This window comes from Pleurotus ostreatus (assembly GCF_014466165.1).
Source record: "Pleurotus ostreatus strain PC9 chromosome Unknown scaffold_10, whole genome shotgun sequence".
Lineage (NCBI taxonomy): Eukaryota > Fungi > Basidiomycota > Agaricomycetes > Agaricales > Pleurotaceae > Pleurotus > Pleurotus ostreatus.
This window is the reverse complement of record NW_023503165.1, coordinates 817656-831599: the sequence shown is the minus strand read 5'-3', so window position 1 is coordinate 831599 and position 13944 is coordinate 817656. Positions and strand designations below refer to the sequence as shown.

The 13944-nt window shown below is 52.1% G+C and overlaps 5 protein-coding genes across 5 annotated transcripts; 1 reads left to right on the top strand and 4 right to left on the bottom strand.

The window, feature by feature from the left end:
- Positions 1–550: 550 nt before the first annotated feature.
- On the bottom strand, positions 551–856 carry PC9H_002030 (uncharacterized protein; the record flags this gene model as incomplete). The annotated part of the gene is made up of 1 exon (XM_036771673.1): positions 551–856. One exon carries the CDS (start codon positions 854–856, stop codon positions 551–553), a length of 306 nt encoding a protein of 101 aa, XP_036626294.1.
- Positions 857–2252: 1396 nt separating this feature from the next.
- Positions 2253–3116, bottom strand: PC9H_002029 (uncharacterized protein; the record flags this gene model as incomplete). Its single annotated transcript, XM_036771672.1, has 1 exon — positions 2253–3116. The coding sequence occupies one exon, from the start codon at positions 3114–3116 to the stop codon at positions 2253–2255; it is 864 nt and encodes a 287-aa protein (XP_036626293.1).
- Positions 3117–5358: 2242 nt separating this feature from the next.
- PC9H_002028 (uncharacterized protein) lies at positions 5359–5661 on the bottom strand (the record flags this gene model as incomplete). The annotated part of the gene is made up of 1 exon (XM_036771671.1): positions 5359–5661. The coding sequence occupies one exon, from the start codon at positions 5659–5661 to the stop codon at positions 5359–5361; it is 303 nt and encodes a 100-aa protein (XP_036626292.1).
- A 1103-nt stretch (positions 5662–6764) lies between these two features.
- Positions 6765–8536, top strand: PC9H_002027 (uncharacterized protein; the record flags this gene model as incomplete). The annotated part of the gene is made up of 6 exons (XM_036771670.1): positions 6765–6787; positions 6839–7088; positions 7508–7541; positions 7588–7614; positions 7661–7817; positions 8197–8536. The coding sequence occupies 6 exons, from the start codon at positions 6765–6767 to the stop codon at positions 8534–8536; spliced, it is 831 nt and encodes a 276-aa protein (XP_036626291.1).
- A 980-nt stretch (positions 8537–9516) lies between these two features.
- Positions 9517–13768, bottom strand: PC9H_002026 (uncharacterized protein; the record flags this gene model as incomplete). The annotated part of the gene is made up of 4 exons (XM_036771669.1): positions 9517–11576; positions 11633–11995; positions 12053–12501; positions 12558–13768. 4 exons carry the CDS (start codon positions 13766–13768, stop codon positions 9517–9519), a joined length of 4083 nt encoding a protein of 1360 aa, XP_036626290.1.
- Positions 13769–13944: the final 176 nt, after the last annotated feature.

Genomic DNA, 13944 nt, shown 5'->3' with positions numbered 1-13944 from the left:
CTGAGCTACTACATGGGGTGTGGGAAAAGGATAGAAGAGAAATAACACGACGCTGAACCTTACGGTATGGACGACGTGTTCTGCGCGACATTGTCAAAGTTAATCGTTGTCCTGATTTCAGCGGTTAACGGCCAGGACTTAGGAGCACGAGAACACAATTTCGATTTCCAAGTACATGTGCACAACAACGAGATGCATGAACGCGATCCAGACCAGACTACAGTATGGAAATTGTGTTTCGTCCTTTTGGACTCATCAGGAGAGGCACACACCTCCCAACACAAACACCTACCTCCATACTTACCAGCTACCAGTCCACGGGATCTTCAAGTCGAGCTTGCGTGTCCACCGAACCTATGAAGTCGAGAAAAGACCTGCTACGCACATAGTCAGCCACGAGGTACGCATGACGTTGTAGCGCACGCTGGGGTTGCTTGAAATCTGCGGGCCAGCCGCGAATCTTGCATGCTTCTCCTCTTGAAATAACGAACCCGCCTAGGCGCGAAACGGTGCCGCCAACCACGCGCACCTCTTGAGCTTGTGTAACCGCCTAGACGTAAACAACACCCTTTGAGTCGCTCCATCGGCGAGCAATCTCGGCGCCCCTCTTGCGGCCAATCGCCATTGTCCTTTGAAGCCCGCCGTATCTTGCGGAGGGGACTTGAGCGACCACGGTCTCGCTTGCAGCACGAACATATCCGGCGGACAGCATCGAGGATGGGGAAGGAGACGAGACACCCTCCTTCCACCAGGCGACCGCCTTGCCAGAGCTGAAGGAACCGAAGGAAGACGAGGGCGATGAACTCGAAGAAGTCGAACCAGCGACGAGCATAGAGGAGGTGGAGGTGAAAGACATTTTGAATGTAATGCAGAGATACTCGTGGTAGTGAATCAAGAATAGTGGGGGCGTCCTAAGCGTATGTGGGGTTTATATATCATGGCTCGGTGGCTGACGCTGGATAATTTGGATCTGGTTAGGATTCCTTGTGCGGATGTTGGATGTCGAAATCTGGCCGAAACTTGCTGAGCATCGCCGCCTCTGATTCGATGTCGAGATGTTGGGTCCCGTTTGCTGGAATCTGACTTAACCTCCCGATCCTACGGCGTGCATATGATATCTCTCAACGGTGATTTTAACGACCGACATCCGCACCTCAGTAGGTGGCTGGCACGGTGGGCGGAAGACCCTGCGCGTTAAGACACGATGGCGCGAACGCGACGCGTTGTGCTTTTAGTTGATGCCTCCTTTTGCGCCCTATCCCCCCATCATACTGGTGATGCAGCTGGGCTGCCCTTGAGCTTTGAGCTAGAGCTTGAAACAGATCACATCTATTTGCCACCTTTTGTTTCCAATTCTTAGCTCCTTACCACTGCGATCACCAGTGCAGGAATTCTTCTGACAGTCCACGGGAACTCGCACCTCGAAAGTGATCGATTGACCGCTCAATCATCGCCACACCTCGAATCCGATCCAGTAAGTATCTCGACCGTCCGACGGGGTAATGTATGTGTTTTTCACCGAGACGACGGCGTCTCGAGTCTCGACGTCCTTGCAAATCTCAGTCCTATATCCAGCTGGTGCTTCGGATTGGAGATTCCGATCGTACGCCTCGGAACTGAACGCGTACGAAGTTATCAAAGACGAGCAAGCCAACAATAGCATCTAGGATCTGGTTGCAAGGAAGGTGGGTGTATGCGCCGTTTCTCCATACATACACATTCACTCGTCACCCCGCCAGCCCAAAACCCACATTTACTCTACTACACGCCGTGGAGAGAAGAGGCCGACGGGCGCAGCCCGAGGCTATACACTGGATTTCGCGTACATATGCAGCTCATGCCCTTCTTTGAATGTGCGGTCTTCGGCGTCTCGAAGGCGACGGGATGGCTGCCGCGTCGCTGCGCCGTTGGTTGAGCATCTGCTGCGGCGTCGTCCGTTTGAAAGTCTTCATCGCGATTCGCGCCTACGTTCCCGCGTCCGAAATGTAGCGTGCGTTCTTCCTTTCCTGACGTCAATAGCAACTGACGCCGAGTGTCGGTCTTTCGGATACTTAGTATATGCGCATCCCCACCCATCCGTGTATTCTTACCGAAAATGAAAGATAGGTTACAGCACAATCGCTAACACAATATGGATATAGATAAGTGAATATCGAATATCTAGGAATACGGAGATAGTAAGTCCAATCAAACAGAGACAGTGTCCATTGCTAATATTCTATGGATAGCATGCTACATACTAAGTGACCAGTTCAGAACGCGCTGGTCGCGATAGGGATATCGCTGCTGTTGATCTCGCTTGCTCCAACACTGGTAGGGAACGGAATGTCGCTGATCTCGCTGGCCCCGGCATTTGTGGGGAAAGGAATGATGCTGCTGTTGATCTCGCTAGCACTGGTGGCAATGGGAATGTCGCTGCTATTGATGCCGCTGCTCACACCAGTGGCGATAGGGACATCACTGCTGTTGACATCGCTGGTACCCGGGAGACCCGTCGAATAACCTGGGTCGACGGAGCTGGGGAAATCGCTATACGACCCATCGCTTGTGAAGACAGGAACATCGCTGCTGTAAACCACGCTGCTGGGGAAGCCGGAGTACTGTGGGACGCCGCTGCTGTAGACGTAGCTAGCGCTCGCGAAGCTAGAGCCCGGGACAACGGAGCTGGGGTACTCGCTGTACGAGGCGCCATCGCTGCCCGGGAAGCTGGAATACTCTGGAACGGCGCTGCTGAAGACATAGCTGGCGCTTGGGGCTTCGCTACTTCCTCCGGAGGGGCTGGAGATGTAGCTCGTGTGAACTGAAGAGCTGGCGATGCCGCCACTGGGGAAGCTGGGGTAATCGCTACCGCTTGGGAAGGGGACGTCACCACTCGCGCTAGGGATGTACTCGGAGAAGGAGCTGGATGGGACATCGCTTGGGGAGCTGGCGATAGCGGTAGACGTAAATCCCTCGCTGCCGAAGCCCCGGCTGCTAACACGACGCGAGCTCATGGGCCTGCTGGATGATTTAGGTGGCTTGTAGGTGGATGCGGGAGCCTTTGACACTGGGCCTCCGGCAGCAAGCAGCGCGCAGAAAGCGGGCAAGAGGGCGAACGTGAAGAAGCTGTTGACCATTGTTGCGCGTTGGGAATTAGCTGCTGCTGCTGAGGTGTGAGGAAAGCACCGATGCTGAGAGGTTTGACCTACGCCCCCTGGTATTTATGCCCCCAGACGAGCGATGCACTCGCCATATTCCAAAGTCATATGCAAACGGCGGATTAGCAATGACCGTGACAAGGCCTTGGAAATGGCGATGCACACCAGCGACTGCGTCCTCGACAACGTGATAATGCCTCCACTGAGCACCAGTAACAAGTGGTCACTCCTCCGCGTAGATATCGTAGGACGGTTACCACACTTATCTTCTCCCGCATACATGTGTCTTCAACACGAAGTCTCCACAGTTGAGCCCAGTACGTTTCAATATTAATGGATATTCTTCGAAGGATTTTTCCGTATTTTGGAGTCCCCATATTCTCGGACGAATATTTTTCATGCGGGGTGGTTCATCTTAGCAACAGCGGACGATTCCGTGAAGAATCAGCCATCTGGTCATTGCGGGCATCATATGTGGTAGGACCCCTCGGGTGAGTGGCTGCATGCTGTGCTCCGACGTACGATTCCGCCCTGAGTGTTGTGCTTCCGTAGATGGCAGATGGGGATAAGGGCTTCTAGGGCGGGATAAAGGTCGATGCCCTTAAGTGAATAGGCTCCAAGACGTCCGCAGCAGGTATTTGCACATTGGTGGTTTGAAACAGGCGGGCATCTCGTGTTCTAGCGCACGCAGGCATCTACACGTCGCTCGCAATAATTCCACTGCCGAAAGAGCCAAGGCGAAGACGATAACCTCGACAATGTCATCGTGATCAATACCGCAGCTGCCCAGGAGTCCCCCTCTGTTCATGTCGAACCCGAGATACCAGAGTCGGACGGGAGAAGGGCCGAATTCGCGGTACTTTCCCTAACATGTTTTTCGAAGTCTCCGCAAAAGGAAGGGCACTGACTGAGCAGAAGGCGTCTTATGGTACATGTAGTCCTGTAACGGTGAGTTCACTCCGCGAAGCATGACTGGGTGTATCGCTCGTTCATTTTCAAATGCTAAGGACATACCTTGTCCGCAGTCAGACTCTGGTTCATCCCCATGACGAGGCGAGCCAACGGAGGTCATTAGTGCCCGTCTAAGAGGGCGAAGTTGGATTTCTCGGGACCCCTAGCTTGGCTTACTCTCCTAGGTCTGGAAGAGGTCTGAAGTCCGTCCAGAGTCAATGGGTATTTCAAGGAGCGGCCGTTTCTTTCGTATGTCGCTTAGGAGAGCAGGGCAGGGACAGCAAAATGAGATAGTGTTAGAGTACCGACGTGCTATCATGAAGAATAGAGTGAGAAGGAGGCCATGCAAGATATCTACACGTATTTGGTAGCTCACGAACAAGGACAGGACTTTCTGCGGCCAGAAATTGATCACCGACCCTAGTCTTTTTCAAGTAATTTGCCGAATGGACTAGCATTCACAGGTGGGTTTCAGTAGAAAGACCATCAGTGTCTCGTGGCCGCTTGAGGAGCATCTCATGAGCAGTGACTGTCGACACGTTTGTAGCATGTTGATGAGCGCCAGGGCGCTAAATGAGATGTCTTTACCTCTTTACCACAGTGACAGCGACCATCCTTCGATTCTCATTTCTCTGCGACATCGCCTAAGCTCTCCTCCAATAGACCGATTGTGCTCCAGAGTCTAGCTGCACCTAAGCAGCGACTTGAACACGACGACTCAGTCTCACTCCTGGAAGTCATGGCGATAGCAACGCCAGGAGCTACTACACGTGAAGACATTCGATAATGGAAAATGGATAGAAGAGGAATGATACGATGCCTCTGCGATATGGACGACGCGTTCTGTGCGATATCGTCGAAGTTAATCGTTATCCTGATTTCAGCGGTTAACGGCCAGGACTTAGGAGCACACGAGAACACAATTTCGATTTCCAAGTACATGTGCACAGCATAAACGCGAGCCAGACCAGACTACAGTATGGAAATTGTGTTTCGTCCTTTTGGACTCATCAGGAGAGGCACACACCTCTCAACACAAACACCTACCTTTATACCTACCAGCTACCAGTCCCGCGATCATGAAGTCGGAGAACCTGCCACGCACATAGTCAGCCACGGGGTACGCAGGACATTGTAACGCACGCTGCGGTTGCTTGAAGTCTGCGGGCCAGCCGCGAGTCTTGCACGCTTCTCTTCTTGAAACAACGAACCCGCCTAGGCGCGAACCGGTGCCGCCAACCACGCGCACTTCTTGAGCTTGTGTAACCGCCTAGACGTAAACAACACCCTTTGAGTCGCTCCATCGGCGAGCAATCTCAGCGCCCCGCTTGCGGCCAATCGCCATTGTCCTTTGAAGCCCGCCGTATCTTGCGGAGGGGACTTGAGCGACCACGGTCTCGCTTGCAGCACGAACATATCCGGCGGACAGCATCGAGGATGGGGAAGGAGACGAGACACCCTCCTTCCACCAGGCGACTGCCTTGCCAGAGCTGAAGGAACCGAAGGAAGACGAGGGCGATGAACTTGAAGAAGTCGAACCAGCGACGAGCATAGAGGTGGAGGCGAAAGACATTATGAATGTAATGCAGAGATACTCGTGGTACTGAATCAAGAATAGTGGGGGCGTCCTAAGCGTATGTGGGGTTTATATATCATTGCTCGGTGGCTGACGCTGGATAATTTGGATTTGGTTAGGATTCCTTGTGCGGATGTTGGATGTTGAAATCTAGCCGGAACTTGCTGAGCATCGCCGCCTCTGATTCGATGTCGAGATGTTGGGTGCCGGTTTGCTGGAATCTGACTTGAGCCCCCGATCCTACGCCGTGCATATGATATCTCTCAACGGCGATTTCAGTACACCGACATCCGCTCGTTGGTGAGTGGCTGACTCGGAGAGTGGATTCTGGAAGACGTTACCCGTTACGACGTGTCGGCGCGAACATCGTCGCGTTGTTGTATTCGTTGAGGCGCCTTTTCACCACTCTCTCAATAAGTTGCGATACCTCACCACACAGGCGACGGAGCCTTCTGCGCGGCAGCACCATCTCCCCGTACGTGTAGAGGTGCCCATCGAGCGGGGACTACGGTTGTTCCCCCGGGAATTCGGGCTTTGCACAGGCAAGTTAGATTACGCAATGCACCGTTCTCGTTCATTGCCATGTTTCGAAAGATAATAGTCAAATTGTAGTCGAACGTGAGGCTGGTTCCAAGAAGCGCACACCAATCATGTTCAACTCCCAATTCCTGACATCGCATGACCTGCTGCCATCAACGCATGTGGGTTTGGTTTGATTTCTTGTTCTATCACTTCCACGCCACTGCTTCGACAAGGTATTCATAGCAGCTTTCTCAGCCTGTCCGTTGATGCTCCTTGATGGCGAGCCTAATATGACAGCAAGCACCACATCCATCTCATCTATCTTATCAGAGTTGGGTTCTTTGCTCACCGCCTCAATATTTCATCTTCATGAGTCACATCTAATCAAGGTGGCAAGGAAACAACAGCGCTTGTTTACTTTGACTTCCCATCGTGTTTGGAGTCATCAGGAAGGATGAGACCGAAGAAGATGGGTAAACCAAGGATAAACAAGTATAAAACGTCGGAAAGGGTGAAGACGCTCCACAAATACCAGCCCCCCCACTCTCCGTATCCATTGTACAAGTATACCGAATACTATGGCCTCTAAAGCAGCAACCCAGTGCGTATCTTGTTGTCGCGCTTCGTACCGAGGTTCTTATTGTCGATTTAGCTACCTTCAGTTCGACATACAATGGTCAAGCCTTGGTACTCACTTCCGCACCCATCTACGGAAGATCGGCGACGCTAACCCCTTCTCAGCGCTCCTGTTCTATGACTACGCGTTGACGTTCCCCTCGGAAGTCAAGTACATCTGGGGGTCGAAAATGCGGCTGTCAACCTTTCTGTACATCTTTTGTCGATATGCGTTGGTTGCCAACGTCCTTTACCTCTTAGCCATTGCCAATCAACTCAAGCAAGGGGTACGTCCGAACCTGCTCTCTCCTACCCAGTTGCTTATGTATCCTTGTATCTCAGTCAGTTATACCCCTGCTATTTATCCCTCGGCTTCTGACTAGCTGTCCTCCATGATGGTAGTTGTGATACCTGGTATAAAATCATCGGCGCGTTGAGCGTCTTTGGGCGAGCAGCTGTGATAGGTATAATAGTCTTCTAACCATGGCATGGCATGCGCGCTGACTTGCGGCATCGTAGTAACATTTACCAGCAGAACATATGCAATATACGCACGAAACACCTACATCCTCGTATATCTTGGTCTCATCGGCGCTACCTGCATCGCGTTAGACATCGTGAGTACATACCACCCTCCCACTCACTGCCTCCATATTGAATATTGAGGATTGATTGACGTATGCATTCGGGTAGATGCATGTCCCAGGCCTCCGATGTGTGGGGTCGTCAAGCAATCCCTTGTGAGCAGTCTTCGGACACTGTTGTTTCAGAACACCGACTGATCAGTTCTTGATGTTCGTTCCTCCAAAAGAGGTATGCATACATTTCGTGTTAGACCTTCGATGCTGATTGTTCGCAGCGAATCTCTTACTCTCAATTCTCATGGTCATCTTCGAATACTCCTCCGCGATTCTCACCATCACTCGCAGCCTCATGGCCTTCCGAGTCGGCGGGCGGAAGCAGCACGCAAAAGGACTTATGAACCTTATCTTCGAACAAGGTGTCCTGTATTTCAGGTGTGTCAGTTAATCAGTGTTTCCTTGGGAGCACACTAGGAAGAAATGCGAGCTTATTGCTGATCGATGATTCATCGCAGCATCATTTCCCTCTTCACGACAGCAGCAGTGATATTGAATGTGGTGGGTTTCCTGGATAGTATTCGTCTTCGCTGCCAAGGCTGATGTAGCTGTTGCACAGGAAGCACCCGTAAGTTGATGACACACAGCTGCGGTCTTTCATGGGTACTTAACCGTTGACGGCAGGCTGGATTCTTCCAACGGTTGCTAAATGCATTCACGCTCCCGTAAGTTCATCACTCCATTACCATCTCTACATCTTACTCCCGTCAATATACCTACTGATGATAATACATATTTATACACATGTATTCGACAGGCTATCGGGTCTACTCACCGCCCGCTTCTTACTGCATATCCGAGCATACGAACACGCACGTTCCCTCGCTACGCAGACCCAAACCGGCGCCTCCCGCCATCATGCCACAGGCACGCTAGCGAGCTTCCGCGCCGCGGCGGGAGGCGCCATGTCGAGCATGGTTGATCAGTTCGGTGACGATCCCGTCGAGGCGGCGCAGCGCCAGGCACAGGCTGAAGCCTCTGGTGTGACGACGATGGCCGCAGGTAGCAATAGCACAGATGGGCCAAGTGAGATCTCGCTCGTTCGGCGGAAATCTGGAAGCATACAAGATCACTCCGCCTCTACTTCTGCTGTATGAAGCGACGAGAGAGTGTTCGAAGGGTTGATGATAGAAGGAATCACATAGCCTTGTCGTAACGCTGAAGCGAGTATCTGTAGATCATTTAGTTTGCTTCCTTACATAGAGTGATATCTTCCTTTAGATATTAAAATGAAGGTTGTGCCAGACTTTAGTACTCAATATGAGATCAAGATACACAGACTGACTTTTGAAAGTACTTTTGAAAGTCTGGATGGTTGCTATAAGCGAAGGAAGGGCATACTTCGTGCTATTTGTGCTTTGCTCCCTTGTCAAGGTAATAATGGACAGGGTGGGGGATGTCACGTTGGGGAACTTCATTCTTATCCATTTACTTCTTTCCTTTTATATACATCCCCTTTCCACATTTGTATCAGTGCTTAGTATTTTTTTAAAAGATTTTAAAGAAACCCCTCAGCTTCAACCCTCTACATGGTATGGCTGAGGTATGTAATCCACCATTACACCCAGTTATATTTTAGCGATGCTCACACTTACCATTGTATAACACTCAACTTGTACATTCTACCGGTAGATATATTTTATATATCTACGCGTCAAACCACCACCTGGTATAACTAATAGCACTCACTAGCTCACACAGTCTACAGAAAACCAGCAATATGTGCAGTAATGGCAGGTAGCCTGCCTTAAGACAAAGTTCAAAGCTTGAAGCTTGGAATTAAGCTCCTAAGGGGTTGTTGCTCAAAGAGGAAATTGTAAGGGGAGACTCCTGAGCTGGACTGGTGTACAGAACTTTACTTATTACAGCTGGTGTAATTTCGTCGTACGATACGAGTATATAAATGAAACGACATCGAAGCAACGAAAGAGAAATATGAAAGAATAATGATCGAAAAACATGACTTGTCCCGAGGGAAAGGTCAAAATAATAGATATATGAATACCATCAACTAGCCCAACAGGTATCGTAGTGAAGAAAATATGTACGGAGGTCGCATCAGCACGATGATATGGTATCATCGCCCCCATGTACTCCCTCGACCTCGCGGTCGTGACCAACTACTACGGTCCCGATCCCAATCCCTGTCTCGGTCAGCCGAGGGTCCACGAGGAATATACTGCTGCCCGCTCGCAGACCTGGGAGATGGGGCATATGATGAGGGCTGATAGGACTGCCCGGCGTATGCTCTGGGTGCTCGAGGAGCCGTCGGAGGTCGTTTGGGCGCAATCGCGAGAGAGGATGGGTTGTATGAAGCTAGAGCGGCGGGAGGTGGCGGTGGCGGGCGAAACGCAGTCAAATGGGGCGGCATTGTCGTTGGTACATGGGAATTCCTTGGTCCCGTTGGCGGCGTGTGCGTTCGAGCAGCATAGGAGACATTCACTCCGTTATGTGCTTTCGGCCCCGCTGGTGGGCCGGGAGGTGGAGATGATGCTTCGCTCCGCGTAGACGTGATCTCCCCATCCTCGTGCGAAGGCCGTCGATAATGTCCGGGTCCCCTATAACCATCAGGATATACGGGTATGCTGCTATAATTAGGGTAGGATGGAGTGCGGTTGATATCGTGGAACGGCTGATTAGGCGGTGGTTCAGGTGTGCGCGGTATCACCATGGGGGCTTTGGTCTTATCTTGAACCTCCTTTGGAAGCACCTGTTCCACGAGCTCTATCTTGGCTTGCAACGTCAGAGGGTGGTGATGGACATGCGCATTCTCCTTTCCGCCGAGGGTCTGAGGTGAAGGTGATCGAGATGGAGTCGATGGAGGAGGTGAATGACTTGGCGGAGTGCGGGGACTGAGGGGAGGCGTGCTAGACGGTGGACTAAGGACAGTCGGACCGGAATGCGATTCTTCTGATAGAGGACGGGGTTCCTCTATCTGACGATGCTCATGCTGTGCCATGAATTGACTAACAGGCTCTGCATGAGTATCATGGTCCGTATCCGTTGTTTCAGGAGGGTCAGTATCCATACTGGGGGCGGTATCTAGCTGAGATACAGATTGATGCTCATCAGTACTGCGATGGACTGCGTCCTCCTTGACCTGCATAGGCGTCCCCCTATCGTGACCATCAGGATCACCGTCTCTCGAAGGTGACTGCGACGAAGGGACGTCACGAGCAACTGACGAAGGTTGAACCTTCGCCATCTCTTCTTCCCGCTGCTTCTTCTTGCGCATGGCAAAGTCTTTCAGCGACAACTTAACCTTTGGAGCAGGCTGAGGTGGGGGAGTGGGCGGACGAGGCTCATCTTGACTAGGTTGAGCATTGTCGTCGACCCCCGCATCTTGACTCTCGTCCTTCGAAAGCTCCTGCTCCACAGCAACTAGGGGAAGCTGCTCAACAGGCATCGAAGAATGCAAGGTTTGGGAGTCTGCTAACGAAGACGTCGGGGACAAGAGAAGGACAGGTTCAGACGACGCCCCTGATGGAGTTTCGTCTACAGCCATCTCATCGACCTCGTTGACAACCAACGGCGACGGTTCGTCTGGATCGAGGGGTAGAGGGGCAGGCTGGAGGGGCTCTGCTTCAGGGGGCACCAGTGATGGTTCGACCGGCTCAGTGCTTTCTTCTTTCATAACAATTGACGCATCAATAACTTCGTTGTTCGCTTTCGGAGGTGCATCCTCGGAGTCAGTGGGGGTAGGGGTAGACGGTCGACGCTGCAGAGAAGCAGGGAGGTCCATCGACGGCGGCGTGGTCGGTTGGACGTTCTCAATGCCGTTGGTATCCGGTGTGTCTAGCTTTTCGTCAATATTGGGTAGAAGCGAAGGAAGCGCAGGCGACTTCGGTGGGGTAATCGGAACATCGGTAGATACGTCCACGGAAGTCTTTGGAGGTGAGGTGGTGGAGTCCATGGGAGGCGATCGATGAATAACAACAGGAGATAATAATGATAATTTAGCAAAAGAAGTGGTAGGAGACGTTGAGACTGGGTTGGAGTTCGCTGGAGCAGCGGGACTGGCGAAGTCGAAAGATGATAGAGTTTGACGAGTGGGAGGTATGGACGTGATGGTCGTGGGGTCCAGTGCAGCGGGCATGGGAGGGGGCGGCATGTCAGTCGCGCGAGGGTGGACCAAAGCTGCGTTGAAGGTTGATTAGTGCGTGCGAGCGGGTTGCGGAGTAGGTGGGACGCACTGTCAATCGACATTCGATTTAAAAGAGGCGCTTGAATCACCCGTGATTGTCCATCACTACATCCTTCACTCATGTCCATTGCCACTTCTTCCGCCGGTTGCGCAGTTATTGACTGACTTGGCGATTCGGGGGAGACATCCCTTCGAGAAATCTCCTTCAAGGCGTCTAGATTCTTATGGATCCAGCGCTTTCTCATCTTTGGAGGCATCTTTTCCTCGTTCTCCTCGCCATCTATATCCATAGAATCAGAACGAGGTGACGCGGAAGGGATCTCCGGTGGACGGGGTGGTAACAGAGGTGGAATCGGTGGAGCAGGTATCGAGTCCGTCGCGGTGCGTTTCCTAGGTAGACGTTTGATGTTGCCTACAGTCACGAAAGTCAGTGGACAGAACGAAATAGAAACAGGTTGATGAAGCGTACGTAGTGGTGACGAGAGCCCTACCCCACGAATATCGCTGTGTGCACCTGCCCCGTAAGACGCTTCCTCCATCTCAACGTCCAATACCATGCCTTCTGTAGCTTTCGCCTTCCCCTTCCGTTTCGCGCTCATTGTCATAATTTCAGGCGCGACCTCAGGACACATCTCGACACCACCGATCCCTCCTGACAGAGGAACTTTCTCCCGTGTCCTAAACCCTCTCTCAACACCAACCAACGGACCCAAGTCAATGGGCTTCGAGGTCCCAGGCCCGGGAGAATAGGCGGAATACCCATCAACGAAGGCGGCTGCTTGGGCAATTGCACAATCTTTCGCCTTCGCTCCGCAGGCGCATGTTGTAAAAGTTGAGCTGAGTGTGTGGATGATGATGGACATTTGGCGGCGTAGGTAATCGAGTTGCTCGGCGCTGTCGTGTTCACGATTGATGTCGCTGAAATATAAGGATGGACGTTCAATAGAATAGCTGCAAGGGCAGAAATCACGCACCGAAATAGATGCGGCGTCTGTATGGCAGCTGGAAGGTTATGAATTGCATTACCATCATCCCATTCCCAACCTAGGACAACCTCTTCGTTGGCCTTCAGATCTCGGAGCGCGAATACGCCAAAAGATAACGCGTCGTCTTGGGCCTTTGTATCTGGGGAACGTGAGCACAGCATGGGTCGAAGTACGGCGTTCGGGCGGCACCCATTTCGAGCGAAACGGCTCTTGTCTCCGCGCCATCGAGAATCGAGAGCAACGTCAAGTGGATGACCAATGAGGTGTACAAAGGGTTTCGGTATTCCAAGATGAGCGTATGCGTTGAGGGGATCGGAGAGATACGCTGCTGAGGGCGTAATGAGAGATGGATACGGCGCGATGAGCTGGTCGTTGGGGATAGGCGCCGTGGTGTGCAAGGCGAATGATGGTGGGCGCACTGAGGGGTTCGAGTAGGGTGAATGGGGAACGTGAACTGGACGAACTGTCGTCAATGTCTCTTGTCCTGGCGAGATAGCGGTAACACCCCTCCACCGTTGAGCATGCTGCTGTAGCTTCTCCCTCGTTTCGGGATGGTTGATGATATCGTGGGTGATGGGGACATAGCTCTGCATCCAAGAGTCACCAACGTCGACGTGCTCTTCGTCCACATGGCTTCCATGGCTGGTCGACGGGTTGATGATTGATGGTCTACGAGGTTTTCTCTTCCCGCCATGGGTATGGCCATCGACAGCGTTGGTGACAGCGCTGGGCCTCCGAGCACCTCCCTTCCTATCCCCTACTGGACTTGGTTTCCGCGGCTTGGGCTTGTTGTTACCATTCCCCACGCGCAGAACCTTCTGCTTCTCCAGCTGAATTCTTTTCGCAGCCTCTTTATCAACCTCTCGGGGTACGCAGACCGAACACCTCCATTCACAAGCCTTCACCTCGCCCGGGTCGACAATCCCATAACAAGCAGCATGGACCCATCTCTGGCAGTCATCGCATTGGATTGAGAACCCGTCGTCGTACGAGAATGCGCAAATGCAGTCGATGCCTTCGTCAGGTAGTTCAGATTGCGTTTGGTGACTTGAAATTGCGACTTGGGATTGCAATGGGTCGTTGTGCTTGCGTTTGGAAGGTACGATGGGGCTTGGAGGTTGCAAATTCGTTGGTGAGAGTCCAAGAAGACCTAGAGCAGCCTCTGCAGCGGCATCGTTCATTCCCTCGACCGTATTCATCCGCCAAAATAATGTCAAGAATTAGAGGAAAATCACAAGAAATTGAGGACGTCGGACAGGAGGTAGTTAAGATAAGTTTCGGGTGTGCGTTGGGCGGGAAAGGGAGTTCGGTCGTCGTCAGAAAATGGTTAATCTTCGTCAAATGTCATCGTCGAACTCTGCGTGCATGGTGAGGC